Source organism: Solanum stenotomum, chromosome 4 (assembly GCF_019186545.1).
Source record: "Solanum stenotomum isolate F172 chromosome 4, ASM1918654v1, whole genome shotgun sequence".
NCBI classification, from domain to species: domain Eukaryota; kingdom Viridiplantae; phylum Streptophyta; class Magnoliopsida; order Solanales; family Solanaceae; genus Solanum; species Solanum stenotomum.
The window spans coordinates 50,281,392-50,301,487 of NC_064285.1; the positions used below are offsets into that span (position 1 = coordinate 50,281,392).

At 39.0% G+C, this 20,096-nt stretch overlaps 2 protein-coding genes across 2 annotated transcripts; both read right to left on the reverse strand.

Annotated features, from left to right (window-relative positions):
- Nucleotides 1-14,120: 14,120 nt before the first annotated feature.
- LOC125861550 (uncharacterized) lies at nucleotides 14,121-17,843 on the reverse strand. Its single transcript, XM_049541416.1, has 5 exons — nucleotides 17,434-17,843; nucleotides 17,222-17,348; nucleotides 16,849-17,136; nucleotides 16,482-16,589; nucleotides 14,121-14,546 (listed from the first exon to the last, which is right to left on the reverse strand). Exons 1-5 carry the CDS (start codon nucleotides 17,841-17,843, stop codon nucleotides 14,121-14,123), a joined length of 1,359 nt encoding a protein of 452 aa, XP_049397373.1.
- Nucleotides 17,844-18,261: 418 nt separating this feature from the next.
- LOC125861551 (uncharacterized) lies at nucleotides 18,262-19,443 on the reverse strand. The gene is made up of 3 exons (XM_049541417.1): nucleotides 19,295-19,443; nucleotides 19,107-19,206; nucleotides 18,262-19,011 (listed from the first exon to the last, which is right to left on the reverse strand). The coding sequence occupies exons 1-3, from the start codon at nucleotides 19,441-19,443 to the stop codon at nucleotides 18,262-18,264; spliced, it is 999 nt and encodes a 332-aa protein (XP_049397374.1).
- Between the last annotated feature and the right edge of the window lie 653 nt (nucleotides 19,444-20,096).

Here is a 20,096-nt window from a genome sequence, read left to right on the forward strand (position 1 = left end):
GCTCGCCTAACCTCTCAGCGATCCGCCGAGTGTTCATTCACCTCGTCGAATATTACAGAACCTCCACTGAGTGTGGGGGCCCCAACGACGGTCTCCATCGAGATCGCTAACATGGTCGGTGATTCGCCACTAATTTTCTAAGCTCACCAAGTTTTACAGACTCCAATTTGAAGATGTCTTGAGTCAAACAACAGATTAGTTCGGGTTTGCTGACCTCTTCGGCGACTCACCGACATGACATGTTGCCCGCCACCCTGAATTTTGTTTTGCAGACTTTCCACGCTTCAATCTGTACAAACAACACACCATTATTTTACCAAAACACAAATAAAAAATAGTAAGGGGTTTTGGGTTACCTCCCAAACAGCGCATTAGTTGACGTCGCGGCACGGCGTAAGTCCATCTTCAAACCTCATTCTTGGGGTTAGTCATAGTATCACTAGGCAAACCCCCATGTTGTCTCGGATTGAGATGAGATGATATATAACCCATTTGGGTCTCCAACTACTTTATCGACACTGAATAGGAGGTGACGGTCTAGCTAAGAGTGGACACATCTTCTTTCATTTCTTTCAAAATTTTGTCTGACCCTTCAACTTTGTTGAGGATATGAGAGAGCATATCTTCAGACCTACCACCTTCCGGATCCTTCGGATTTTGGCGCTCATGGGGAGGAACATACCTGTCCTTCTCCCCATCCTTCCAGTTAGGATTTTGGTCCCTCCATTCTCTGTCGCAATCATTCCAACCATCCTCTCTAGCCCAACCTTGGTTACCACCCTGCCTTGGGTAGTTTGAACGATAACTACCACCTTGGTTGGGTAGGAAATTTACTTCCTCATTATACAAGGTTTCAAACTTCATCTCCTTACGATTTTCACCCCCGATACCCACAGCATTGACACCCCGAGCACCAGTTCCCATGACATTTTTGGACAAAATGTCAAGTTTTGTCATGATCTTGGCATGTTTTGGTCTCTCTCCTGATCTTTTTCCATCTTCTCCTTGGTTAATTTGAATGTAAGAGGGGAGACTTGATCTTCACGGGTGTACCAAGCCCAATTTATCATGGTCATGCCATCCAATAGTTGAGCTGCTATCACGTAAGGCTGTTGCATTAATCCTCCTGGAGAAAGTTGGTCAGCAACCCCCTTGTTCACCGAGTCTAGGCTCTGATAGAAATATTGCAGCAATACGTTGTAAGGCAAGCCATGAGTTGGGCATTGGAGCACTAATGAGTCCACAAATTGGACTCATTTAGGGCTATGTTTTGATAGAATTAGTGTCCTCAAATGCATATTTTGTCTCAATATCTGATGAAAACCTAAGTTTCAGGTATATGAAGTTTGAGGGAAAGCATGGACACTACTTAGCAAAAAGGAACAAAGGCAGTTGAAAGAACGAAGAAATGAAGATCTGAGAATTGCCAAACCCATTCGGCTATTCGCCAAAAGGTCTTATCCTCACCTTTTATTCCAGTGTGTTGAGCCCTGAAGGAAAAGATCAAATCGGTGGTGAAAAGGAGCAGTCAACGTGTCACCGAGCAGTTATGCGAAGCAGTACTATGTCACCAATGATCCAAAACATGACGATGCTAAGGGATAGAACAAGATGGCGATGAAACTTACCAAAAGGGGGATCGCCGAGTTGATCGGCGATCTCAACTAACAATGCTGAATGATCTACTGCAGCACAAATTTTTGAAAACTATAAATAGTCGTTGAGAGTTGTAGCTTAATATCAAATTTTTAATATAGAATTTTTAACATAGAATTTTGAGTTCTAAGTTTGGAGAAGGTTTTGAAGAACTTGAAGATTCAAAGGGTTTCAACTCCAAGAATTTGGACTTGGGTCTTGTGGATTCTTCACTCTTTGTTTGTTTAGAGACTTAAATCTTCATACCCATTTGAATGCAAACTCATATCGGTATAAGTTTCTATCTCCTATACATGTCTAGCTAAAATCCCAATTCTTGGGAAGTGATTTTATGAATATGGGTTAGATTATCTGTTGGGTCTTGATTGTTGATGATTTATTTGTTGTTTAGATGTGATTTCGTTTAGTAGTTGTGGTGGAACTTAATAAAATTGTAGTTGCAAATACGATTTCACCTTTGTGTTTTCGGCTTGTGAGAGAGAGAGGTCGTAAAACTAAGACTACTAAATTAATGGCCGGTGGGATTGGGTCGACGTGAAGTTCAGCTCGAGAGAGTGAACCCTAGTCCTTCTCCCACACACTCATCTCGAGAGAGTGAGTGGGCTAAGGCAGAGGTTGTTCTTCATGCAGCAACTCCGTGTTCGAGAGAAACAGAGTTGATTCGAGGTACGTTGCTCGAGAGAGAATTTACCCCCACTATAGTCTAGCCTAGTCACAAATATTCAATGAATTTACTATCAAAAGCATGTACCCAATGATCTAGTTTAACCCATATTCCTATCACATCCCAAGAATCTCATCTCTTTAATTGGTACTCTTTGCATTTTCACTAATTTTTGCTTACTTGTTACAAACCCCCATTGTTAATTGACACTTTTGTGTCACCACTTAGATTTAGTATGTTTGTATTCGACAATGTTTTTAGTTATGACTAATTAGAACTTAATTTTATTTTTCTATTAATTCTCAAGCCCACTCCCTTGGAACTCGACCCCAACCCTTGGTTAGGTTACTTTACTAATGTACGATCGTAGACACTTGCATTGGAATTTGTGTCTTGATTACGCAAACATCAAAATGGCACCGCTGCCGGGGAGTGGTGTTACTTGAGAATTCTTAGTTTAGTAAAAATTTTGTTCTTCTTAGTTGTAGTTCACTTACTTAAATTGTAGTTTTGTTTTCTTGTTTGTATTGAAAACAGAAAGCATGAGACTTAATGGCAGCAACAGCGGCCAGGTGGGCCACCGAGACGACATCGAAAAACTCAACGATGTCCAAGAGCCCAACATTAATGACCCCCATCTCATGGGAGGTATTGGGGCCATCCGTTTACCTCCAGCCGAGGGAAATGCAGTGTTCCACATAACGAGCATTATGTTGCAACTCTTGCAACTAAAGGGACTTTTCAGTGTTCCCTTGGGACTCGACCCCAACTCTTGGTTGGGTTACTTTACTATTGTACGTTCGTAGACACTTGCATTGGAAGTTGTATATTGATTACACAAACATCAAGCACCAACTTCTTGAATCGCAGCCAAGTCTCATGAATTGTCTCGCCCTCCAAAGGCTTAAAACTTTGAATACTGTCCCGAAGAGTCTTCCTCTTCGAGGGAGGGAAAAATTGTACATTAAATGCAGTGACCAACTCCTCCCAAGAAGTGATGGATTAGCGTGGCAACTCCACCATCCACTTACACGCTTCTCCCATCAACGAGAAAGGGAATAACCTTAATTGGACTGACTCCTGAGAGATGTTTTTGAAAGAGAATGGTCCGCACACATCCACGAAATTTCAAAGGTTCTCGTGAGGATCCTCATGAGCCAATCCACTGAAAAGTCCCTTTAGTTGCAACAATTGCAACATGGTGCTCGTTATATAAAACATTGCATTTCCTTCGGCTGGAGGTAAACGGATGGCCCCAATACCTCCCATGAGATGGGGGTCATTAATGTTGGGCTCTTAGACATCATTGAGATTTTTGTTGTCGTCTTGGTGGCCCACCTAGATGCCGTTGTTGCCATTAACACTCATGTTTCCTGAAATATTTACTCAAACAAACAAAATAAAACTAAAAATTAAGTAAGTAGAGCTACACTTAGAAGAACAACAGATTTTACTAAACTAAAAATTCTCAAATAGCACCACTCCCAGGCAGCAGCACCATTTGATGTTCGATGTAGTCAGTTGACACTATTTCAGTTCAATTGCCAAACAATCGCGTGTAGTGATATAACCTAACCAAGGGTTGGGATCGTTCCCACAAGGAGTGGTTTTGAGAATTAATAGAAAAATAAAATCAAGTTCTAATTAGTCATAGCTATAAATATTAACAAATAAAAACATACTAAATCTAAGGAGTGATGCAAGCATCAATTAACGATGGGGGTTTGTATTAATTAACAACTAAAAAAAAGTAAAAATATAAGAAAACAAGATATAGAGACGGGATTTTTGGGATGTGATAGGAATACGGGATAAACTAGACTATCGGGTACATACTTTTGATAGTAAATTGTTGAACATTTGTGACTAGGCTAGACTACAGTGGGGGTAAATTCTCTCTCGAGCAACTTACCCTGAATCAACTTGGTTTCTCTCGAACACCGAGTTACCGCATTAAGCACAGCCTCCGCCTTAGCTCATTCACTCTCTTGAGTTGAATGTGCGGGAGAAGGACTAGAGTTCACTCTCTCAAGATGAACCCAAGCCGACCCAATACCACCGGCTATCAATTTAGTAGTCTTAGTTTTACGACCTATCTCTCGAGCAAGCCAAAAACACTAAGATGAAATCGTATTTGTAACTACAATCCATTAAGTTCATACATAACTACTAAATGAAATCACATTTAAACAACAAATAAACCATCAACAAGCAAGACCCAACAGATAATTTAACCCATATTCACAAAATCACACCCCAAGAATTGGGGTTTCAGCTAGACATGTAAAGGAGATAAAAATTTATACCAATATCAATTTCCATCAACTGGGTATGAAGATTGAAGTCTTAAAACACGTCAAGAGTGAAGAATTTTCGAGACCCACTTCCAATTTCTTGGAGTTGAAACCCTTTGAATCTTCAAGGTCTTAGAACAAAATCTCCAAAACCCTCTAAAACTTAAACTCTCTCAAAAACTATAAGAAGTTCGAATAACAGAAGTAATATCATATATTTACTAGAAATTTAAACAAGTATTTATAGTGTTTCAAAATTTATGTTGCAGAGGACCATTAGGCGCAGTTAGTCGGGATCGCCGATACACTCAGGCGATCCGCCTTTTGGTCAATTTCATCATCTTCCTGCTTTAGCCTTCAGCCTCTCCACATTTTGAGTCATTGGGAAATATGGTGCTGCTTCGCGGAAATGATCAGTGACACGCCGACTGCTCCATTTCATCGCCAACTTGACTTTTCCTTCAAGGCTTAGCACATTGGAACAAAAGGCGATCTCTAGGCCCATCGGCGACTCACCATTTGGGCTCAACGATCTTCAGGCCTTCATTTCTTCGTTCTTTTCAGCCGCCTTGTTCCTTCTTGCCAAGTAGTGTCCATGTTTTGCCTCAAACTCTAAATACCTGAAACCTAAGGATTTTCATTAGATCTTGAGACAAAATATGCATTTGAGGACACTAATTCTATCAAAATATAGCCCTAAATGAGTCCAAATTGTGGACTCATCAATAACACCTAGAATTTGCCCCGTTGGCCCAGTCAACTAAGTAAGGCTATCTCTTGATATGATCTTAGGCAACTTCGAAGAGTGTGAGCCAATTTGACATGTACCTCTTTTGTGGCCTACCTTGTGAGTGTGTGAATCTCTTTTGAACAGCCATTGAGCCTTACCTTTCTTTGGAAGAAACTTGATGAAACCATGACCTCCCTTAATCCACTACCTATAATCCTCTTGATTTGTGGTTGATTGAAAAGCCAACTTAGGCCAAAAGCATAAGTTGGGGGTGTGGTGATAAGAGAAGGCAAGTCAAGAAGTGCAAGAAAAGTTTCCTTTAACACATGGTTTGGAGAAAATTGGAACTTCTCCATACAAAAGAAAAGAGAAGAGAAGAGAAAAGAAATGAATGAAAAAAGAAAAAGTCATGGAATAAAGTACAAAAGAAATAGGGTTTCCAAACAATCCATGGAAAGTGAATAATGGAATGACTTAAGAGCACTAAATAAAATGATGAAAGAAGAGGAAAGGAAGTGTTGTGAGCACCACATTTCATGAGGAAGAAAGTCACTGAGCCTAAAAGAACATACCCTTGCACTCAGCCCCATTACAAGTCTTGTAAAGACCTTTTTAATCTTGAGTGAACTGAAACAATTGTCTATTGGAAAATACAGGCAAACCTATGGGTGAAAGCATGCATAGTGTTCTTCTTTGTGAGTGTGAGCGTTGCATTTGATTCCGGAGCTTTAAATTATTGAGCCATTGTGTGTGAATATGGAATCATTCTTTGTGTGAGGGAATTTGAACACTTTAGTTGAGCTTGAACTTGCATTTGAAGCAAGTAGGGTGAGCTTGAGATTCTTTGATAATGGTGTGTCACAACTTGAAACTTTGAGTGCACATTTGATCTTTGCATGAGTAAATTGAGTCTTATGTGTGCATTCAATTGAGTCTTGTGTAGCACTTTTCGAGACATCCTTTTTGAACTGCCTAACTTGAGTTTTACTTGAGGACAAGCAACAGATTAAGTTGGGGGTGTTGATGAGTCCACAATTTGGACTCATTTAGGACCTCATTTTAATAGAATTAGTGTCCTCAAATGCATTTTTTATCTCAATAACTGATGTAAATTCTTAAGTTTAAGGTATTTGGAATTTGTGGCAAAGCATGGACACTACTTGGCAAAAAGGAATAAAACGGCTGAAAAGATGAAGAAAAAAAGGTCTGAGGATCGCCTAATGCATTAGTCGAGTCGCTGAATGGCCTTAACCTTGCCCAAAGTTCCAGAGTGCTGAGCCCTGAACGAAAAAATCAAGTCGGCGATGAAAAAGAACAGTCAGTGCATCACCGAACAGTTTGACAAAGTAGTACTATATAGCCCAATGATCCAGAACGCGAAGATGCTGAAGGCAAAAGCTGAAAGGCGATGAAGCAGACCAAAGGGCGGATCGCCGAGTGCATCGGTGATCCCGACTAACTGAGCCGAGTGATCCTTCGCAGCACATTTTTTTACAACTATAAATATTAGTTTGAATTTTTATCTTAATATGCAACTTCAAATACCACATTTTATTTTTCTAAGTTTTCAAGTAGAAAACATTTTTGCTTAGCCTTTGAAGATTTGAAGACTTCCAATTCCATGAAATTGAAAGTGGGTATTGAAGATTCTTCACCTTAGACTCGATTGAAGTAAATATAAATCATACCCAGTTGATGTTACTTCGATTTGGTATCATTTTCTTCCTTTTCTCTATGTCTAGCTAAAACCCCAATTCTTGGGGTGTGATTTTGTGAATATGGGTTAAATTTCCTGTTGGGTATTGCTTATTGTTAGTCTATTTGTTGTTTAAATATGATTTCGTTTAGTAGTTGTGTTTGAACTTAATGGGATTGTAGTTGCAAATATGATTTCGTCTAAATATTTTTGGCTTGCTCGAGAGAGAGGTTTTAAAACTAAGACTACTAAATCGATAGCCGGTGGTTATTAGGTCGTCGTGGGTTCAGCTCGAGAGAGTGAATCTTAGGCCTTTTCCCACACATTCAGCTCGAAAGAGTGAATGGGCTAAGGCGGAGGCTGTGCTTAAAAGCTGTAACTCGGTGTTCGAGAGAAACCGAGTTGGTTCGGGGTAAGTTGCTCGAGAGAGAATTTACCCCCACTAAAGTCTAGCCTAGTTACAGATGTTCAGCAATTAACTATCAATAGCATTTATCTGATTGTGTAATTTATCCCACATTCCTACCACATCCTAAGAATCCTGTCTCCCTATATTCACATCTTTATATTTTCACTATTTTTGTTCACTAGTTGAATGCAAAACCCCCCAATGATAATTGACATTCGTGTCAACCCCTTAATTTATTATGTTTCTACTCGATAATGTTTTTAGGTATGGTTAACTCTATCATATTCACGCTTGACTCTTAATTCTCAGAAACCGCTCCCTTGGGACTCGACCCCAACCCATTCAGTTGGGTTATATTACTGTTGTATAATCGTAGACACTCGAATTGGAAGTTGTGTCTTGATTACGCAAACATCACTTAGTACTAAATGAAGTGTCTTTGATAGCGTTTATCAAAATGGCGCCACTGCCGGGGAGTGGTGTTACTTGAGAATTTTTAGTTAAGTTGAATTTTGTTCTTGTTAGTTATAGTTGTACTTACTTAATTTTTAGTCTTGGTTTTTGTGTTGCTGTTTTTGAGCAGAGACTTTGAACATAGTTGGTAGCATTGGTAGCCAAATGACTGAGACTAATCAATAAATGGAAAGGGACAACTCTTTGGTCCCACAATTAACTCAGCTGGACGATTTCGCCAAGAAAATACTAGAGGTTGAAGTCCAGTGCAAAATAAAAGATAGATACATACCTCCTCATGAGCGGAGAAAGTCTAAGGACAATGAGAGTAGACGTGTCGAGGATACGCTCTTACTCATTCTCCAAAAGATCAATGAGCAAGATAGAGTGCTAGAAGAGATGAAGGAGAATGTTAAAGTGCTAAATCAGATGATTGGCTCTCACTCCAAATCTATCCAGCTAATTTAAACCATCATAGGTCATGTATTGCCTCATCTCTACCCAACTAAACAAGAGGGGTTACCTATGGACACTAAGGTCAACCCCAAAAATAGATTTTGGATGAGGAGTTGCCTCGTGTCACGATGTTAACTAAGGCGCTTCTTGGGAGGCAACCCAAGTGTTATCTCTTTGGTTTTGTTTTAGAAATAATGGTGTGTTGAATGTGCAAGTCAAAGTGTGGAGAGTGGTTGAAAAGTACAAGTTGGCGAACTAAAGGTCCAGTCGGCGTATCGCCGACTTGGTCGGCGATCGCGATCTATCCGCCGTTTGGACCCCCAGATTAATAGGAGGTTCTGTAAAACTCGGCGAGGTAAGTGAACACTAGGAATGTCATCGAGTGGTTCAGTGAGCACGACTAATGTCGCCGAATGGGCGAGAACTAGACGGTTTTTAAAAGGCCAAAGGTTTAAACTTTCAAACTCTTCACTTTCCCTCACTTTTTATCCTCCTAAACTCACACCTATTTAGTATTTTCAATGTTTTTCATTCTATAAGTATTTTACTTGTTGATTTGTGCTTGGGATTAGATTACATTGCCGCCTAGCATTTCAATATTAATTTAATCGACATAAAAGGTTGGTTATCCAAACCCCGAGTTTATTTTTATCAAAATTGTACACTTTTGCAATAATATTATATTATTGAAATGTGATGGGCCTCTCTGATAGGATTAGTATGTCTGCTTGCCCGATTTGATTCGATAATCCTGCCTGTAATGCCTTTAATGTTAGATTCTCGTAATTTTATGCTCTTTAATGAATGAAATCTTGTAGGGTTGTGCTTGCAAGTTATTTAGTTTAGTTGGGTGAAGTCTGAGTAGCCCGTAGTTTTGCCAAACGACGTAATTTGACCGATGATAGAGCGGGTGATGTCATTATTATGGGAAAAGGTCGACTATTGGCAAAATTTGGCAAAACCGGGAGAAATCTTAGTATCCTGGGGTAATATGTGTTATGGGTCTAGTCTTAATTTGAGTTGTGCATGCTTTGATTTTGTTTTCGGGGGTTGCAGGTTGAATTCGAGAAGTTGGGTTGAAAGTAGGCACGTTGGGTCATTTGGTGAGCTAGGTTGAGCTCACCGAACCACTCGGTGGTTAGCCGAAGTTTCCCATCTTGCCTTTAATTTCATGCTATATTTGAAGTTTGACTCTGTAACTTTCGATAAGAAGCCTGAGGTCACCGAAGGCACTCGGTGACTTGCCGAAAGACTTCTTGATCGCTTTTTGTCTGCACCCTGAGCCCTTTTTGCACTGTAACTTTTGGCGGGCTAGCCCTTGCTCTCCGAAAGGCCTTTCCCATCATGGACTTGCCAAAAGTTTAGAGACAATCCTTTCAGCGAGCCCAATCTAGCTCGCCAAAGTGATTCAGAAAGTCTTTCTGCAACTGTTTTAATTTTATGTAAATTTGATTGAGTTATTTTTAACTTTATCTTGATGATTTGCAGATATGGTGAGGACAAACATAGATATGCCACCATAGAAAAGAGTACGAGGTATCACTATAAATGAAGGGGGATCAAATCCTCCAAAGAAGGGCAGGCAAGAGCCTCCACCAGGTGACAAAGGCAAGGGCAAGAGACCCATGTCTGACAGGGCTACTACTGGCGCCTCGGCTGCTCTATCTGAGCTTGAGGACGACCAGCCTCTACAGTCACGGCGGTCTGAGCTCCGAGCCAGATCTTGCCCTGACTCAGCCAGAATCCCTCCAATTCCCACATCAGCAGACTCAGTGCCAGCTCTGGCACCTCTCGTGGCTCTTATGCCACCAGTCATCCCTCCGCCTAGGATTCTCAACAGATTGGAAGGCGATGGTTTGCGAACCATCCTCGAGGAGAAGATGTTAACCACAGAGGGTTTGAAAGGAAAATACTCAGATGTGAGGGACACCATCCACTACCATAAGTTTGATCATTTTACCAGGCCCTGAGCCCCCTACATTCCTTCATGGGTCCGGGAGTTCTATACAGCCTACGGTGACTTGTTCCCGAAGAGCAAGAAGAAGGCGAGCGAGTTCAGACCGGTGAAGTCTGTCATGGTACGGGGAAAGGAACTTGGGTGCAATAGTAAATACATAAACATTATACTGGGTAGAGCTCTGCATTCTACGCACCCTTATAATGGATTGCTTGTTTCTCAGTCCTTAGATGATTTGAAGGGCTGGCTGGCACCTCTGATTTCTGATACCACCCCGAGGTGGATCGAGGTAGGAGCCCCTATTGAGAAGAGGGACTTGAGTGTTGTTTCCCAGTTCTGGTTTGGCTTTATCAGCAGCACCATTATGCCATCCCAGAATGAGTCTGTCCTCTGCCATCCTAAGGCGGCATGCCTAGGGTCTATTATATCCAAGAGGCGCATTGACCTAGGCCTTATCATTGAGCAGTAGATGGCCATGAGGGCAAGAAGAGGCAAACTTCCTTGCCATTCCCGGTCTTGATCACTGAGTTATGCCGACATTCTGGAGTGCCCCGGGATGATATGAGAGACATTGAGATCACACTTTCCTCCTCCACTAACATCAAGCGTATTGACGCCGAGTACATTCGTGAGGAGGCTGATAGGAGGAGAGAAGCTCCGATAGATACTTCTCCGGAGGTTGATATTGATTACAAACGTGATGAGGCCTTTGTGCCTACTCCGGCCTCCGGGCCTACAGGTACTTCTTCCCCTCCTTCCTCTTCTTCACAGGCTCCAAGTACCTCTACTTCGTCCCAGCAGACTAAGATTACTCAGGCGATGATCCTGAAGATGGGGCATCTGGCCCAATCAGCTGATCTGAGGGTGACCCGATTAGAGATATATGTCCCCTTGATGATTGAGGCTGCTATCTTAGTTGCACTGACTCCCTTCTAGGCTTGTGTTGATGATCTGGCTACTAGAATCACAGCTTGTGAGAGCAGGCAGGGAGAGACCTCCGAGGTTACGGCTTTGAGAGTCGTGGTAGATGACTTAAGAAAAAGGACGTAGACTATCTGAAGTCTACCGACTTCACTTCATTGCTGGAGGCAGCAGACGACACGGATGCCCCTGAGATTTCAGAGATTCCTACGGGTATCACTGTAGACATACAAAGGGATGAGGTAGCAGTTGATGAGTCGGATGTTGAGACCAACGAGGAGCAAATAGAGATACGGGAGGAGAGCATATATGGAGACTTGTCGGATCTTGAGTAGACGATTATGTAGTCAGTGATCCAGACATCGCTGACCGAGACGTCCATGGAAGCTCTTAGTGGGTCTGTTACTGTTGTTCCTTCTGAGGTGACTCCGGGTACTGATGCACCGGGCATTGATGCCCAGACAGATGGAGCGACTGCGTAGACAGGATCCCCTCTTTACCTCCCTCTCTATCTTTCTTTATTTTGACTTATGGATATTTTCATTTGTTTGCATTTGAGGACAAATGACTTTATTTGTGGTGGGGTGAGGCCTACCTTTTGTGTGACCTTTTTTGAATATTAGTTTTGTTTATATATTTGGGTTTTGAGCTGAAATTGTGTTGTACACTGCTTTTTGTGGAAGGTTTGAGCTTGTGGCTCCATGTTTTTAATTGTGAATGATTTTTTACCCTTCCAAAAATTTTGCCACCTCTTGTTTGTGTTGAATGTGGTTGTTCTTTTGCAAATTTGAGTATCAGTTTTGATCAATTCTGATGACTTGAATAGTGCTCATAATCAAACAAAAATGAATGTGAAGCTACGATGAGGCCAAATGAAGTTGCATAGTCAATATGTGAACTCTTTGCATCTCATTGTGATTGGCCAAGTATTGAATTAAGTCTTTTGTGATGAACATTGCACACTAGCGAAAGTGTGGAGTCTTGTTTGACATTGGTGTCAATGCCTTATGTGTTGACCTTACCGTGAACCATGTATGATGACACCTAGAATTTGCCCCATTCGTCCGATAAACTAAGTGAGGCAATCTCTTGATATGATCTTAGGCAAATTTAAAGAGTGTGAACCAATTTGACATTATACCTCTTTTTGTGGCCTACCTTGTGAGTGTGTGAACTCTTTTTGAACACCATTTGAGCCTAAACCTTTTCTTGGAAGAAACTTGATGACATTGTGACCTTTCTTGATCCATTACCCATAATCCTCATGATTTGTGGTTTGTTTGAATAGCCAACTTAGGCCAAAAGCCTAAGTTAGGGGTGTGGTAAAAAGAAAGGGTAAATCAAGAAGTGCAAGAAAATCCCTTTTTACCCATGGTTTTGAGAAAAATGGAACCCCTCCATACAAAAAAAAAGAGAGAGAAAAAGAAGAAAAGAATGAAGCAGAAAAAAATGAAAAAGTTATGTAATAAAGTTGTGAAAATACAAAGAAAATGGGGTTTCCAACAGTCCATGGAAAGTGAATAATGGGATGACTTGTGAGCACGAATGAAAATGATGAAGAAAAGGAAAGGAAGTGTTATTCACACCACATTTCATGAGGACTATAGTCATTGAGCCTAAATGACAATACGTTTGCACTCAGCCCCATTACAAGCCTTGAAAAGACCTTTTTGATCTTGAGCGAGCTGAAGCAAGTGTTGATTGGAAAATACCAGCAAACCTATGGGTGAAATCATACATTGTGTTCGTCTTTGTGAGTGTGAGCATTGCATTTGATTCTGAAACTTTAAATTGTGAATCATTGTGTGTGAATATAGAATTATTCTTTATGTGAGGGAATTTGATTACCTTTGTTGAGCTTGAACTTGCATATGAAGCAAGTAATGTGAGCTTGAGATTATTTGAAAATGGTGAGTCACAACTTGAGTCTTTGAGTGCACAATTTATCCTTGCATGAGTAAGTTGAGTCTTATTGTGTGCATTCATGATTGAGTCTTGTGTAGCACTGTTTGAGAAATCCTTTTGAACTGCTGAACTTGAGTTTTACTTGAGGACAAGCGAAAGTTTAACTTGAGGGTGTTGATGAGTCCACGATTTGGCCCTCAAATGCATATTTTGTGCCAATAACTGATGTAAATCCTTGAATTTAAGGTATTTGGATTGAGGGACAAACACTACAAAAAAAAGTGTGTTTAGCGACAAACAAAATCGGTCGCTAAGTAGCTTATTCCGTCGCTATTTTGGTTTAGCGACGGAATAGCGACAAAATATTGTTCGTCTCTATATTGCGCGTAGCTAACCATTTAGCGACGAAAAAATTGAATCCGTCACAAACTGAGTGATGGATTTGCGAGGAAAGTTATCCGTTGTCAAGATTAGCAACGGAAAAATCTGTCACTATTTTTGTAATTTATGTCGTTGTTCTTGTAACTTATTTCGTCGTCTCAACATATTGGCGACCAAATTATTGTCGCTAATTTCGTCACCAATTTCTTTAGCGACAAAAAAATTCGTCGTGTATTTTAAATTTTATCCCTGATTTTATATATTATTTCATCGTTTTATCATATAGGGCGACCAAATATTTTGTTGCTAATTTCATCTCCATTCATTTAGCGACGAAAATAATTTGTCACAAATCTATCAATATATTTTTATTTGTGTAATTAAATACACATTTCAACACATATTATATAATCATAAAATTAACTTAATTCGTAGAAATTAATATTCTACAAGATCCAAAATACATAGCTAAGTGCAAATTATATTACCAAGTTCAAAATATCCCCAATGATAAATTTCAAGCAAAATATATAGCTGAAAGCATTTGCAACAAAATCTAGCCAACAAAAACTAACTAAGAGAGACTAGAGAGCCACAATCATTCCTCAGAAAGCGATGCACGATCCTCATCGATATTTTTTGCAATTGGAGCAGGAATTACAGGTGCAATAGTTGATGGATGGTTGGCAGCTGAGTCTGCTTGAGATGAGGCTGGAGAAATCAAACCACGTACCTGCTCTACAAATATAGGAAGCAAGTGATTGGTTAGCGAAGGAATCATTCGCACCACTAACTCATCCATATTTTCTGTCGGTGTTGTTTGAGCATTTGGACATGGTACTGAGCCAGAAGTATCAGATCCAGAAGAGACACGAAAATTTGGTCCATAAAATACTTTTGCTTGAGCTCCAAGACCATATATCCTTCTTTTCTTTTCCCCTCCTGTTGCTTGATAATATGCTTTCCATTGATCAACTTCAGATTGAGTTTGTGTTTGGTTTTGTAATATTTCTTGATATTTTTCCTGCAAAAGAGTGAAAATTAGTGAAATTGTTTATTTATAACAACAATAGACACATACAGACTCAACTAACAACAATGAGTTCTCATTTGTTTAAAAAATTATGCAGTTAAAAAAGGTCTAAGAATAAAAACAGATAAACTGCTCAAAACAAAGTTCACATAACTAAATTTTGAACAAAACCAACATCAAATATCGAAAGAGGAATTCCAGATCAACACCAAATATTGAAATCTGAAAAAACTGCATTTGAGAAACAACTATTTAAGCTACAACGCCTACTTCTACTGATCCTAATATCTTTGTTAGGCTTAAGTGTCTAGAGAAGGAGAACACAACTCATAAAAAGCACTGACTGAAATGTATCGAAAGCAGAATTCCAGATTAACACTAGTCCTCGTGTTGATCTCGTGAACAATAATCTAGGAGAGGAGCTTGAGAAGGTGAGGAATGGTCAGATAAGTCTGAGGGTAGAACTTGAGAAGTTGAAAGAATGGTCAGATAAGTCTGAGGGTCAGAAAACATAAATCTTTCTTTCCTAATTTGCTAGGTTGCGGAAAGGAAAACGTCTTTTTTTCCTAGTTGCTGCAGTCAAGATCCCAATCTATAATTTTACTTGTGATATTCCAAATCCACAGATAATGCCTTTCACCTAGTAAACTTCAGCAAGTTTCCTATTGTCTAACCATAAGTCCCCACCTTTGGAAACAATAGTATATTGGCAGTTAACAACATTGATTTTCCTTCATTCACATGGTGATAACAGTTGACAGTTGAACCAGCTGGTGAATTAAATATGCATATACTGTAAAACAATTCTGAAAATTGTTTCTTTTGATGATAGGCTTTTCCAGAGGAACTGTTTTATGTTCTCCGTACAGTGCACATCCTAAGAGGACTTAATGTTGGTCTGGGAATTAATTTTTCATGTGTTGAGCAGTGGAGACCCATTACTGAAGAAGGTCTGTATGTTGCAGGAAGACTTACATGTGTCTTCTGTTATGGTCCTAGCAGCAATGATACTAGAAATAGGCCACGATTGGTGGAGTCGCCAGATTGTGTGGCTGGCTCAGTCCAGGATTGAAATCTGAAAAAACTGCACTTGAGAAACAACTACAACGCCTACTTCTACTGATCTTGATATCTTTGTCAAGCTTAAGTGTCTAGAGAAGGAGAACACAACTCTCAAAATTGAACTGAAAATAAAGATTATAGAAAGGGATTTGAGCACTCAAACAACATAAACTGCCAGCAAGGACCAGTTGGAAAGCATAAAAAAGCTTAGTAAAAGAGCCCAGGAAGCTAAGGTTCAAATGGTGAACTGAAAATAAACAGATAGTTCTTTCTCTCAACCTATCCTGTGTTGTTTGTCATTCCTCTATAGACACATCGATGTGAATTAAAAAGAAGAAAATTAATAATGGTATGTGAACTTTGTCATTAGCAGGAGGATTTAGCAGTGGTTGCTGACAGGCTTTCAGAATGCCAGAAAACAATTGCATCCCTTGGGAAACAACTACAATGTCTAGCTACTCTGATCTGGATTTGTATAAAATAAACACAACAATAATATAAAATTAAGAAATCGAGTTCACAAGAAATCTACATTCCCTTTTGAAGAGATGTCACCAAAAGGGGCAAGAACCTTCAGATTTTTCAACCACTTAGCAGATCATAAAAGCTTCATGCCAATAATCATAAGGGAATGGAGAAAACCAAGTCATCCAATGTTAACCATTCTCCTAAACTATTTGAGAAGTAAGAAGAGATATAGGCATTACTGGGATCATCAACTCATGTATTATCAACAGTAAGAAGAGATATAATAAGCAGTGGACCAAGACTGAAAAGAACACAACAATTGAAACTAATAACACCAGCCACAAATGAAGAGATTAGAAAGCACCTTAGGATTAGCAGTAAGAATATTGAACTTACATGCACGATTTGAGCTCGTTCACCAACAAAAGATTTTCCATCATGACCATCTGTATGGACATGCAAATGTATCTCACTTGGTGTTGGATCGCGACCATTTTTAATAGCCTATACAAGAAAAAAAATTTAAAGTACATGAAAATATAAAAGCATGGTATAGTGTAATTCGAGACCATATCTGTTAGTTCATAACAAAGTAAGGTTAGCTAGGAGACACATCCATATCAGCACTACATCGACATTAACAAATGTTTTTTCTTGTTCACAAAATTCTAGAAAATCCTTAGAGAAAAAACTTGAATACTAACTCAATTGCAAATAGTCACTGTGGCACAAGTAAATGAAGGGTGCGTGAAAATATACTTACAAGTCTCTTACGATGCTCTCCAATGGTAATAGAGCCTCCCGTGTGAGTTCCTTTGGCAACTGCATCCTGACCGCCACAACGATTTCTTGAATTTATTTTTGACTTTTCAATAACCTCAGGTTTCTTCCAAATACTCATCCAACTTTCCCATATTTCTTCTGAAATATATTTTGGCCGTTTTCCTTCTTTTTTTAAGCCAGAAATGAAATCACTGTACCTTCTCGCTGCCTTCCTTCGCCATTGTATCTTCACTTCACTATCAATGGATGGATCCCAATAGAATTCCTTCTGAAATAGTTTTATAAATAACAACATCAGTATCCAAACTATAAAACTGATGAACCTTTTTAATTAAAATGCTGAAATATTATACCTCGAATTCTCCTAGATAAAAATCTTTTGTTTCTTGTGGGACACTTTTCCAATTAGTTCCCTTGGGATCAAGCTCACTCTTGAAAGACTCACATATTCGGTTAGAGCAAGTACTTGAAGGTTCCAACCTGAAAAAAATTGAAGATATTAAATGAACTCTTTGATACAGAAATTCACAGTATATTAATAATAATAGTGCAAACACACACTAACCCGGCAGCAGAAAGAAAAACAAGCGTCCGCTGTTCAGGGTTACTATTGCTCTCACCTTCACCTATTGTGTTGTTTTGACTAGATGTAGAGTCACCTGTTACGTTTCTCTGATCAGTAGATGCACCCTCACCTATTGCATTGCTCCTATTAGGTATTACAGGGGCTGGTTCAAGATGAACTGATGGGGTACTACATTGATCTGATGTTTGAACAGGAGGCGAAATAGTAGGAACTAAAGTCTGAACTTGAATGATATTATTTGGTCCGCTAGAAGAACTAATACCACCTTGTTGAGAACTAGTTATGGGAATAGGAACAGTTGGCATATTAACTCGACTTGTGCTACCTCGACCTCTAATTGACATCTTGTTTGCACGACTTATGTTACCTCGACCTCTGCCTCGTGTCATATCTACAAAAAAAACAAAGTTAATCATACTTATCAAATCTGAGTTAAAGAATTTCTCTCTTTTAAGAAATATTCAGATTTTTTTCACACATGTCATGGACCAAACTAAACTTGAGAATGTCCAGAAGTAGGAAAAACAGAAGTCTGAGAATACCTTCCAACTATATAAACAACTATCTTATTTCTTGAGTTTACCTGCTCATGCTAAAAATGAGGTTCATTTAGAAAAATTTCAACCAAAGTTGAAGCATGTCATACACAAAAAGATACTAATAGCTTTAAGAAATTAGAGCTGCAAAGCACACAAAAGATACAACAATCAGTAAGCACTGTTTTGCCACAAGAAACAAATAGCATCCAAAACATACTACTATAAACAAACGTCATTAAAGACATTGTAGCACATTACTATCAATACACTAGTCTGTATCTATTTCTTCTTCGAACTGCTCATCATCCTCTTCAGATTCATTCTCAGTTTCATACTCGTCTTCTGTAAATTCTTCATCTAATTCATGATGCTCTGGAAACAATCCATAATCAATTGGTTCATCCATTTCAATAGCCTCCCCATTTGGATCATGCAGAAGTATAGTTTCATCAACAATAATATTCATATCTATCTCATGAACTTCAACTTCTTCAACTTGAAATGGAAGATTAGGTTCTGGTATTGTGATCACTCCCTCATCAGGTAATTCAATGACATCTCGAGGGTTGACTTTTAATACAGCTAACCAATCATCCTTGTCCTTCTTTGTGCTAGGATAAGACATATAACACACTTGAGTTGCTTGCATCGCAAGAATAAAAGGTTCATATTTTTTAAATCGGCGACGATGATTAACATCGACCAATTTATACTGATTATGCACCTTAACACCAATATTTAATGCCGGATCAAACCATTCACACTTGAATAACATAACTTGCTTTAAAGGTGCTCTACGGTATTCCACTTGTATAATTTCTTGAATCCTTCCATAGTAATCACCCGTATTTGGATCAGAGATACAAACTCCACTATTCATTGTTGATCTTGCACTACCGCGATGTACTGTGTGAAATTTGTATCCATTAACAAAACACACTGGATAAGAATACACACTTATTAATGGTCCATGAGCAAGACTACGCAAGTATTCATTTTCAATATGGTTGGATCGAACCTATTTAAAAAAAAATATGTTAAGATTTAGTCTAATTCACAAGACAATTCGACACATTATATTTTAAATGATAGTGATGATTTAATTAGGCTTACATATTCCTTGAACCATACAGAAAAATATGTTTCGAGACTCTCATCTATTTGATCTTGAGAGAGATTCGGAAACTCTTCTTGCAAACGTTGCACATACATGCTTCATTGCAACAAAATAAGTCAAAAATAAATTCATACTATATGGACAAATTTATTATATGAAAGAAGTATAACCTTTAAAATTTTACCTCACAAACGGCTCAACCTCTTGACAATTTAGAAGAATATAAGTTTGGGCAGCCTTAATTTCCTCAAGAGACAAATCTCTCTTTTTGGCTTCACCCGATAACCTTCCTGGATGGGTGAATATTGATAAATTTTCTTCATCATCTTTCATAACACCACCATCATCATTACGGGACACATTATGATGACGTGACATAACATGAGGTTCAAAATAATGAGAAAAGAATTGTGTTGATTCGGCCATCAAGTATGCTTCACAAATAGAACCCTCAACACTAGCTTTGTTGCCTATCATATTTTTAAGAGTTCGAAGGTACCTATATATGTAAGAAATTAAATTATCATATTGAACTAGCATATTGACACTATATAACTGCATAAATATTTTATATTTACCTCTCAAAAGGATACATCCATCTATATTGTACAGGTCCAGCAATTCTTGCTTCATATGGAAGGTGCACGGGTAAATGTTCCATTGAGTTAAAGAATCCAGGAGGGAATATTCGTTCTAACTTACACAAAATTTGTGGGATGTGTACCTCTAATCTCTCTAAGTCCACCTTTCGAAGAACAGTTGAAGTTAGATCTTTAAAAAATAAACTCAACTCTGTAAGTGCTTGCCACACATTACTAGGAAGTAGCTCACGAAAGGAAATTGGCAATAGTCGTTGCATGAACACATGGCAATCATGACTTTTCATCCCAAATAACTTAAATTTGTCTGTGTCAAGGCATCGACTCATATTTGAAACATACCCATCTGGAAACTTCACACCTTCCAACCAATCAAACAAGACCTTT